Source organism: Nothobranchius furzeri, chromosome 11 (genome assembly GCF_043380555.1).
Source record: "Nothobranchius furzeri strain GRZ-AD chromosome 11, NfurGRZ-RIMD1, whole genome shotgun sequence".
Lineage (NCBI taxonomy): Eukaryota > Metazoa > Chordata > Actinopteri > Cyprinodontiformes > Nothobranchiidae > Nothobranchius > Nothobranchius furzeri.
In genome coordinates, this window is record NC_091751.1 from 35242443 (window position 1) to 35254001 (window position 11559).

At 44.5% G+C, this 11559-nt stretch overlaps 1 protein-coding gene across 1 annotated transcript in view; it reads left to right on the plus strand.

Annotated features, from left to right (window-relative positions):
* Positions 1-11087, plus strand: part of LOC107383697 (inner ear-specific collagen) — a 47079-nt gene extending 35992 nt beyond the window's left edge. The window contains exons 3-7 of the mRNA XM_015956471.3: positions 4993-5207; positions 5458-5836; positions 7490-7570; positions 8883-8963; positions 9226-11087. Coding sequence (XP_015811957.3) covers positions 5004-5207; positions 5458-5836; positions 7490-7570; positions 8883-8963; positions 9226-10106 — 1626 coding nt within the window. The 5' untranslated portion in view covers positions 4993-5003 and the 3' untranslated portion in view covers positions 10107-11087. The remainder of the gene's footprint in view (positions 1-4992; positions 5208-5457; positions 5837-7489; positions 7571-8882; positions 8964-9225) is intronic.
* The last annotated feature ends 472 nt before the right edge of the window (positions 11088-11559 follow it).

The following is an 11559-nucleotide window of genomic DNA, read 5'->3' on the forward strand; positions in this document are numbered from 1 at the left end:
CATGCATGAGACCACACTAACTCCACACATGCATGAGGAGAACACGCTAACTCAACTCATCAAGTAGGAAAACATGCTAACTCCACACATGCATAAGGAGCACATGCTAACGCCACATATGCAAAAGGAGAATATGCTAACTCCACACATGCATGAAGAGAACATGCTAATGCCACACATGCATAAGGAGAACTTGCTAACTCCACACATGCATGGGGAGAACACACTAACTCCACACATGCATGAGGAGAACACGCTAACTCAACTCATCAAGTAGGAAAACATGCTAACTCCACACATGCATAAGGAGCACATGCTAACGCCACATATGCAAAAGGAGAATATGCTAACTCCACACATGCATGAAGAGAACATGCTAATGCCACACATGCATAAGGAGAACTTGCTAACTCCACACATGCATGGGGAGAACACACTAACTCCACACATGCATGAGGAGAACACGCTAACTCCACACATGCATAAGGACAACATGCTAACTCCACACATGCATGAGAAGAACACGCTAACTCCATACATGCATAAGGAGAACATGCTAACTCCACACATGCATGAGAAGAACACACTAACTCCACACATGCATGAGGAGAGCATGCCAACTCCACACATGCATGAGGAGAACATGCTAACTCCACACATGCATGAGAAGAACATGCTAACTCCACACATGCATGAGGAGAGCATGCCAACTCCACACATGCATGAGGAGAACATGCTAACTCCACACATGCATGAGAAGAACATGCTAACTCCACACATGCATGAGGAGCACATGCTAACGCCACACATGCATAAGGAGAATATGCTAACTCCACACATGCATGAGGAGAACATGCTAATGCCACACATGCATAAGGAGAACATCCTAACTCCACACATGCATAAGGAGAACATGCTAACTCCCCACATTCATGAGGAGAACATGCAAACTTCACACGTTCATTGAAACACGCTAACTCCACACATGCATGAGGAGCACATGCTAAAGCCACACATGCATAAGGAGCACATGATAACTCCACACATGCATGACAAGAACATGCTAATGCCACACATGCATAAGGAGAACATGCTAACTCCACACATGCATGAGAACACCCTAACTCCACACATTCACAACAAGAACATGCTAACTCCACACATTCATAAGGAGAACATGCTAACTGACACTAACATGTTTTAGGTGAAAACAGTTTCCTAGTTGGCTGTTCTGATTCATTTGACCGAACTGTCTTCGCCCTTCTGGGCATCACGTAACACCAGCAGCAACATGAAAACCCTTCAGACAAGAATGCTGGTATTGTTGCTGCCCCAGGCGAACGCCCAGATAAGGTACCTGTGAGGAAACCGGGTCGGCCTCCAGGGTTTCACTGACCTGCAGTGCCTGTGGAAACCAGGACATGTTTTAAGGTTAACTATTCATCTTTCTGTCATCTTTTGTGCCTTATCATTGTTCTCACAGCTCAGTTTTCTTTAGGATTTCAGAATAAAAGCTGGCCTAGGGGGCATAAACGAAACATCTCTGGTTCCCCGGGCGAGGGAGGGTGGGTTACTCTCAGGACTGAGGACTGGCCCGGTTCCAGCTGGTTTTTGGTTGGATCATCTTCTTCGTCTTTATCTTTCTACAAGCAGCTCATGAGAACGCTGAATCTAAAGATGCTGATGGTGTCCATCCAGCATGTTTCCTGTGGTTATGTAACACCTCAGCCATTATCCCACTCGTCCCCATTAGAATCACAGTCACCGTTAGTTTTTCTCTGCTAAAATATCAGCCACTGAAAGTAATTATAACCTTTTAAATCCAAGAAATTCCATCAGCTTTCCTCTTACTCACCACTTTTTAGTAAGTAAACTTTACATACGTAGCAGTTATCGCAGACAGAAAACCAAAATTAATCATAAAGTCAGCAAATCATCATAAAAACAAAACAAGAAAAAAGAGATAAATAAAATCATAAGTTTTAGGGAAAGTTATAAAATGATAAGGTGATAGGAAGATAATAGTCATTTTACAGATGAAACACGAAAAGCACAAAAGATTTAGATAAAAGGCTCTTCAGCTGTGTTTTAAAGGTCACCAGACTACGTCAGGATGAAGAACGTTCATTTTAGAGTCGGGATGCAACAGCCTGAAAAGAGCGATCACCTCGACTTTTCAATCAGGTCCTTACAACTTCTAGAAGGTTCTGATTTGTGGACCAGAGGGCTCAGGTAAGGCTTACCGGCTCAGTAATGTAGGGAGGAGCTTGACCATGTTGTAGACCTTCATCCAGGAGCTCAGAGCTTTCATCTTTCTGCTCTTCAGGACTTTCTGCTTCGGTTAATTAGCTTCAAGGGATTTTTGCTGCTAAAATATCTAAATTTCAAATAAATTTTGCTCATTTCAACAGCTCAGCTCAGTTTTATCCACATTTAAACCAAAACGACCCTTTTCTAGTTTAGATTTGTTCTGATTCCTAATAGAAGATAAAATAAACAAGGTCCAAAGTTTCAAAATAAGCCCCAAAAGAGCCAGAAGGCAAGATGTGGTCAGCTGATTTGGCTTCAGATGTGTTCCCAGCAGCTTGAATGCTTCCCAAAAGGGTTTTAGTTTCTGGAGGAGCATCATTTACCGGCTGGGGATCTTTTTACAATCTGGAGTTTTATCAGCATCAGGACCATTGGAGCAAAGGACAAAGAGCTTAGAAGAAAAGCACAGATCCTGCAGAAATCAGTTAATTAGAACATTGAGCTGCTTTAGAAGAACGACAGAAGTCATCGGGAAAGGATCTGTTAGAATGAATCTGATGTGCTTTAATCTGATCTTTGATCAAGTCCACATTTCTGGACCATGTTTTGTTCTCTCTGATAAACGTGTGAATAAAGTAGGCAGCTCATTGAGGAGTGTTGGATTACTTCATTGTTGAGATGAAACCCTCGGTGACGTCTTCTGGACTCATTTATTACTCAGGCAGGTGTTGGTGTTGCACCAGCAGTCGACTCGCCACACACACCTGAAACATCCAAACTAATGACATGAAATCCAAAGTTTCTGTCACACAGATAAAATGTCTTTTACTGTTTTCCTGTGTGTGTGTGTGTGTGTGTGTGTGTGTGTGTGTGTGTGTGTGTGTGTGTGTGTGTGTGTGTGTGCATGTATCTATGTATGTGTGTGTGTGTGTGCATGTATCTATGTATGTTTGTGTGTTGTACATGTGTGTGCGTATGTGTGTGAGCATGTATCTATCTATATGTGTGTGTGTGTGCATCTGTGTGTGTCTATTTGTGTGTGTATCTGAGTGTGTGTCTCTCTCTCTCTCTCTGTGTATGTGTGTGTGTGTGTGTGTGTGCATGTATCTATGTATGTGTGTGTGTGTGTGCATGTATCTATGTATGTTTGTGTGTTGTACATGTGTGTGCGTATGTGTGTGAGCATGTATCTATCTATATGTGTGTGTGTGTGCATCTGTGTGTGTCTATTTGTGTGTGTATCTGAGTGTGTGTCTCTCTCTCTCTCTCTGTGTATGTGTGTGTGTGTGTGTGTGTGCATATATCTATGTATGTGATTGTATCTGTGTGTGTGCATGTATCTATGTGTGTGTCTGTGTGTGGTTCTGTGTGTGTATCTGTTTGTGTGTGTGTGTGTGTTTGTGTGTGTGTGTGTGTGTGTGTGTGTGTGTGTGTGTGTGTGTGTGTGTGTGTGTGTGTGTGTGTGTGTGTGTGTGTGTGTGTGTGTGTGCGTGCATGTATGTGTGTATGTGTGTGTGTGTGTGTGTGCATGTATCTATGTATGTGTGTGTGTTGTACATGTGTGTGCGTATGTGTGTGAGCATGTATCTATATGTGTGTGTGTGCATCTGTGTGTGTCTATGTGTGTGTGTATCTGAGTGTCTCTCTCTCTCTCTCTCTCTCTGTGTGTGTGTGTGTGTGTGTGTGTGCATATATCTATGTATGTGATTGTATCTGTGTGTGTGCATGTATCTATATATGTGTGTGTGTGTGTGTGTGTGTGTGTGGGTTAAACCACCACATACTCATACACATACTGAGATGTAATTTCACCCATTTGTGATGATTAATGAGACTTTAACTTTAGTGCATTTTTAAGCGTTATTAAACTATTAAAGTGTTAATAAGGACCCTAAAAGATAATATCAGTAACGTTATTAAAGTGCCCATATTGTAAAGAGTTACCAAATGGTTTATGTCACCAACATGTCGGATGTAGCTCCAACCCAGTTCCAGCAGGTTTTAGGTGTTTCTCTGCTCCGGCAGACCTGATTCACCTGTTCAGCAGATCATGAAGCTCTGCAGAAGCCTGTTAATCATCTGCTGATTAAACCAGCTGTGCTGCAGCAGAGGAACCTCTAGAACATGCTGGATGGTGTCCCTGGAGGACCATGACTGAATAGCACTGTTTTACGAACCGTTTTAGAAACAATCCAGTCTAGTTTGCACTGATCTAAAATAAAATACAAAACCAAACCCTAAACTCTCAGAGCTCCCTCAGCCCAAGGAGTCTCCAGTCAGAAGAACCTGGGCTTCCTGCCTCATCAGCAGCTCTGTTTTAATAATCAGGTCAGCAAACCAAAGGTAAAACTCCGGTTTTAAGGTCGCCTCATCCTGGCCTAACCACCTGACTCTGATCTATATGGCCCTTCTTGGCCCCGCCCCACTTATGCTCACTAAGAAAACATAAGTTCTTGAGAAGTTTTCATGTGCTGAAGCTGTATCTGGTCTTGTCTCTGCCCCGTGTGTTTGAAAGAGAAGTCAGTTGGGTTTGAAGGGAAAGTCCTGTGAGACGATGTGATGCAGGACTCTACCTGTAAGGAACATGGAGGCGGTGGTGAAACCCAGCAGACAGAATCATCTGCAGCTACGGGAGTTCCTGTAAAAAAGAAACAAAACTGAGGGTGTGGAGAGATGGAGCGATACACCGAGCCGTGTCTCATCTTTCACATCTGAGCGTGTTTTCACCTTTTCATGGAACAGAAGGAGACAAGATGGGCAGAAAGCCAAGTTCTTCCTCTACAATGAGGACATCCCTCCCTGTCCTCACCCTTTTGTCTGTGGGTCGGCCCGACGAGACAGTGGCTGAGAGCTGCATTGTTGAGGGCGACGCTTATAAAAGCATCAAAGCTGCCTGCATCCTGCTCATCTTCTTAAAAATCCTTCTGCTGAAGATGCTGGACGCCTCTGAGAGAATGGTGAGTTCTTCCTGAAGCATCGCAGGATTTACCTGAAACACCAGATCTGATCTCTTATTGACTGATGTTAATGAATAAATCTAAAAATGTAAATGATGAAAAACACTAAACTAAGAACGTATTCTGTAGTCAGGTGTTGTTACCTCCAGGGCCAGGGCGAATCCTGGGCTAACATCATTTTAGTAAATCTCATGAAAAGCTGTGTTTAGCTCATCTTCCTTGTTCCACTGACCTTTTGCTCCTGATCCAGGTGTTGTCCAGCCTGCTGGGACTCCTCGTCCTGTCCTCCACCTGCTCAGGCATGCACCTCCAAGAAGAGACTAAACGTGTAGAGAAAAGATCTGCTCCTGGTTTTCCCCAGTGGTCGGAGCACGCAGAGGGGTCCGCCTCATTTCCTGGCTATGACTTCCTGGGAAACATGTCGTCTAACAGGATGTTCGACCCCACCTCGCAGCTGGCTTTACCCACCGACTCCACGTCTTTCCCAGTGTCCAACACGGCCATCTGTGACATGCTGTTCAATGCGCCGGTGCCTCCGTCCATCGACCAGATCCCGTTTTTCTGCATTTGCTCTTACTGTAAAGGGACTGGGGGGCCCAAAGGAGACCGTGGAGACCGAGGCCCTCCAGGTACGCCGACCTCTTCCCTCACCCTACCTGAGACGTTTCCGTGTTAGGAACATGTGTCTCCTCTTGCACACGGAAAGGTTTATCCAGGTTTTAATGTTTCTAATCTAATCTAATCTAATCAGGCATAACAGAGAGATGAAATGCTTGTAAGGTAAGGCAGCTTTATTTGTGTAGCACCTTACAACAGTTTAAAACCGACCAAAGTGCTTCACAGAAATAAAACATAAAAACAATACACAACATAAAAATGCATAAAGACTAAAGCTCAAGAACAACACTAGAAACACTAAAACGACTCATGCTGAGTTAAAAGCCACATCATAAAAACATGTTTTCAAAAGAGATCTAAAACCAGACAGAGAGGAGGTGACCTAACGCTCGAAGGCAGCTCATCCCAGAGCCTAGAGGCCGCTACAGAGAAGCCCCGTCACCTCTGAGCTTATGTCTGTTTTTTGGGACTTCCAGGAGCATCCTATCAGCCGACCTCAGAGACCGTACAGGGGAGTAGAAAACCAGCAGCTCAGAGAGGTCATCTGGAGCAAGGCCATGCACATATTTAAAAACCCATAAAAGCACCTTGTGCTGGATTCTAACACAAACAGGCAGCCAGTGCAGTGAGGCCAGGACAGGAGTAACATGCTCCATCTTTTTCATCCCAGTGAGCAGCCGTGCAGCAGCATTCTGCACCAAGAGAGGTGGGATTGTGAAACACCAAGGTACAAAGAATTACAGTAATCAAGCCTTGATGTAATAAAAGCACGAATTACTGTTTCAAAATCCTATTTTGTATTTATTGTTCTTCTATCTCAAACCCAAAGGGCTTCAAACTGTCACAAAGCTTTCCTTAAACATTTAAAGCAGGTGTATTCGATCCTGGTCCTGGAGGGCAGGTCAACAGGTTTTAGTTTCAACACACCTGATTTAATCAGCAGCTGATTAACAGGCTTCTGCAGAGCCTGATGAGCTGCTGCACAGGTGTGTTTGAGCAGAGAAACCACTAAAACAAGCTGGATACCGGCTCTCCAGGATCAGGATTGAATACGCCTGATATCAGCTCTAAGGCAAGCCAAATGATCATAGAAATGTCACACAGGAACCTCAGATGGCACAATGCAGGACTTTCTGTTTAGACCTGCTACCTTTATCTCAAGTTTAGGAAAAGAGATTTAGAAGAGGTGCGTCCTAAAAGGATGTTTAAGCTGCTACTGGGTAAGTCAGACTAAGCCCCGCCCACAGGTTCAATACTATAAATTATGACATCATCAGATCACTCTTCTTACTTAAAACAAGTCAGCCTCTCTCTGCTCATCCACCCAGGTGATTAGCAGTCATCATTTCATCACCTCTCTCTGTTTGTTTGTTTGGTTGTTTGTTTGGTGGTAAAGTTTTTTTAAAGTTGATGTGAATAAAAACCTGACGTCACACAGCAGCAACTGTAAAGGTAAAAAGGGATTTGTTCACAAATGCATCTGATGCTGTCATGACAACCAGAATTTGGTGCTTCGTGATTGGCTGGACAGAAACGTGAAAATTTGGTCTGAATGAAGAATCTGAAGATTTTACGATGAGAAAAGTAGAAAAAAAAACATTCAGCAGGAAAACTTCTAGACTCACAGACGAAACTTATAACCCCGCCTCCCCCATTTTTATCAGGTCAACCTGGAAGTCCAGGAATCAGGGGCTTGACGGGAGACAAAGGCTACCGAGGATTCACCGGTCTTCAGGGGATCAAAGGTAAGCAACACGTCCTGGATGATCAGGATACCAGAACCAGGAAACACGACCAAAACTGGAATCAAATGATAAATGACCCACACCTGGACAGCACCTTTCTGAGTCAGAGGAAACTGAGCGGGGCTCGAACCTGCAACCCTCCAGTTACAGGGTGGGACTTTAACTCCTCAACCATCATCAACTCATGAAACTAAAACTCATCTCTTTGATTGACCAAAGCAAACAGAACCGTAGAACCGAGCGGTTCCACTCCTCACGGGCAAGTCTTAAGCAGTTTTCCAAGGTCAGACCCAGGAGGTGAAGGTTCCTCCGATCAGTTCTTGCTGATCTGAATAAGATTCCCTCCTTGGATCTGTTTTCCTGCCCACACTCAACCCTAATTTGACCTATGATCTGAGGAGTGGGTCCATATTATGACACAGCCACCACCGTGCTTCATGGACACCTGCACAGGTGTGTAGATGAACAAGCCTCTGGAGGTCTGGCAGAAGTAGACTTTTTTCCTTCTAGTCTTCTGTGTTTAACCTGGAAAGCCTGGATCAGATTAGGAGGGTCCTGGTCCTGTTAACTATGGGATGCACTAAAGATGTTGGTCCAGTAAGGTCGGTTCCTTTTGTGGTTCTCAGTTTTTATCTGTCCACAAAATCATGTTGATGGAATGAAGGAGTTTAGGTTCTTCTAAAAGTAACTTGATAGGACTTCTGCTCATCCAAGTCCAGGTGGAGCAGCTCCAGCAGTGAAGCTCAGAATGTCTTCTCACCAGACACCTCCACCATCCTGGAGAGAAACTATTCTAGTATGTTCTGGAGGTCCGATCTCCAAGGCTGAGCCCAGAAGGCCAGTCGACATTGGTCGACATTTATGAGGGAAGCTTCAGGAAGTCCAGAGGTTGATTTCAACCCAAAAGATTCAGAATTTTGGTCTTTCTGAAGTTTTTTGTCACAGAAGCCACATCCAGACACGTCTTCTGATAACTTCTGAGGGATCTGAAGGTCTTTTCAGCCCACTCATCAAATTCTGATCCTATCAAACTTCTCGTTTCACATCACACAAGTCATGTCTAGTGTCATGAGATGGTTCTCTCTCTCTCTCTCTCTCTCTCTCTCTCTCTCTCTCTCTCTCTCTCTCTCTCTCTCTCTCTCTCTCTCTCTCTCTCTCTCTCTCTCTCTCTCTCTCTCTCTCTCTCTCTCTCTCTCTCTCTCTCTCTCTCTCTCTCTCTCTCTCTCTCTCTCTCTCTCTCTCTCTCTCTCTCTCTCTCTCTCTCTCTCTCTCTCTCTCTCTCTCTCTCCCCACCCCCACCCCCTCTCTCCAGGTCAGAAGGGAGACTATGGAGAGAAAGGACAGCCTGGTCTTGCTGGATTCACTGGAACAAAGGGTGATCAGGGATTAAAAGGTCTGCTGAGATTATTCCATAAAATGATTGCTCCAGCATGAATCTCCTCTGAACATTTACAGAATGCTAAATCCAAAACTTCCTAAGCGGACACGGCCGTGCTGACAGGGATGGGAACGGTGCAGAATGGTTGTTTTTGTTTCCATCAAAGACTGAGATGTAACCGGGAACGAATTCTTCCTCATGTGCACGGGACAATATTTCAGCAGCTCAGAGACTAAATTTACCTTCATATAAAAATAATGTCATGTTTTTCTTCTAGGGGAGAAAGGAGATCTAGGCTTAGCAGGACCTCCAGGTGCACAAGGACCCCAAGGTGAAATGGGTGTATGTCCTGCCATCTGTCAGAGCATTCCAGGAGCACCAGGGACACAAGGACCACCTGGACCAGTTGGAGCCCGGGGACTTCCTGGGGTGACTGGATCTGTAGGACCCAAGGGTGGGCAGGGCGATAAGGGTGACACAGGCCTACCTGGGAGCCCAGGTTTAAATGGTACCAAAGGTGATCAAGGTGCACAGGGGATCTGTCGTTGCACAAATGGAACAGATGGACTGCCAGGAGCAAAGGGGAGTAAAGGCGACAAAGGTGATCAAGGTGTCCAGGGTACTCAGGGTCTTACAGGGTCAAAGGGTGACCAGGGTAACATGGGCATGATGGGCCCACCTGGTCCCTGTTCCCCAGCGATCCAGTCGGCATTTTCTGCAGCCATTAATCAGTCCTTCCCCCTTCCAAACTGGCCCGTAGCTTTCAGCCAAGTCATCAGCAACCAGCAGGGGCACTTTAACCCGTCCCTGGGTATGTACACCGCCCCCGTCAACGGCACCTACAGCTTCTCCTTCAGCCTAGCCGTAGCAAACAAACCTCTTAAAGCCGGCCTCTTCCTAAACTTCATGCCTATAGTCAAAGTAACAGAAACATCCAACCTCGCCACTGTCAGCCAGTCCATCGTCCTTCACCTGGCCATGGGCGACAGGGTCTGGATGCAGGTGAAGGACGTCACAACCAATGGCATGTACATGGATACTGAAAGCACCAGCTCGTTCACCGGGTACCTGCTGCACCCCGACTCCTGCGAGCTACCCATGAGCCGTGAGTTTGGACCGCCGCCGACCTTACCTTCCAGACCATTTGACTGGGTTTAATGACGTTCGTTAAGCAGCGGAGGTTGCAGAAAGGTTAGACCTGCACCAGCAGACACCCAATCAGACCCTCAGTGTGTTTCCTTCTGTACGGTTTAAACCACGGGCATTTTCACTTCACTTGGAAAGCTCCGCCCCCGCCCCCATCTCCCCTGGGACGGACTTCAGACATTTACGCTGCACGTGTCGGGATCTTTACATTTGTTTGTCAGGAAAATTATTTTCTGCAACAAACCCCCAAACCTGCAGGCTAAAGGACGGAGAGCGAAGGGAAATGAAAATGAGCCGTTTTTAAACGTACAGCTAGATCCACACTTAGATTTTTCATTTTGCTTTTATCACACCAACCTCGCCGTAAAGGCTCTGCTTTAAGGTTTTAAGGCTTTTGCGGCTTTGTGTTTGTTCCTGGACACCAGCATGCTTTGGTTTTTCATCTGAGCTTTAATTAGTTGGCTTTTTGCAGTAAAAGTGATTTAATAATAAAGAAAAAATGTGATGTTGCTACTAAAGGAGATTGATCCATCTGGAGTGATCAGAAGTGCTTTTGTTGGTTTTTACCCAAAGTTCACTTTGTACATTTGTACTTAGAGTTGTTGTAACTTTAAATATTCTGACCCAAACAGAATCCACCCAGACGACCGAGGTTTGGTTTATGAAAAGGTTTCTGTGAAGTTTGATCGTTTTGAACAAATGATGTTTGAAAGAACGCTGGAGTGAAAAGTTTGTTACAAACCTCAAATCGTTCAGTTAAATCCTTTAATTCTTATTTTATTTTTCAGTTTTGAGAAGTTTCATGACCCGAAACGACCTCTTTAATAAATTATTACTGATGGGATGTTTGCAGCAAAGCATTAATTACATTAGTGTAGCTTTGCAGGATGTCTAATGCTTCTAACGGTTTCTTATGTGATTTCAATTCCCTCCAAAATCCTCAAATCTGCTTTTTGGCCTGAAAGTGATTAATAAACTAATTAAAACACAAAATTATTATTAGAATTCTTTTGTGCTTGCTATTTATTGAACAATGAAAATAACATTGATGTTTAAAATTCATTTATCCATCCACTCAACAATCATCCTTCCATTTAATCACTGATCATTCATCCATCCATCAATCATGTATCCATCCATCCATCCAACCATCAATCCATCCATCCATCCAACCATCAATCATCCATGCATCCATTTAACCATTGATCACTCATCCATCCATCCATCCATCCATCCATCCATCCAACCAACCAACAATCATCCATCCATTCACATCTCTTCTAACCTCCAAGGCAGAGCCATGACCCACATCTCAGGACCAAAATGTGAGTTTGATGAACCAGTAAATCCAGAACCTTGTTCTCCATGAAAAACCAGAAGGAGTTGCTATGGACAGCTGGTTTTTGAAGGTTTCAAACAGCTTTTTATTGTTCAAACACAGAAGAGCACATCTCCTTTAGACATT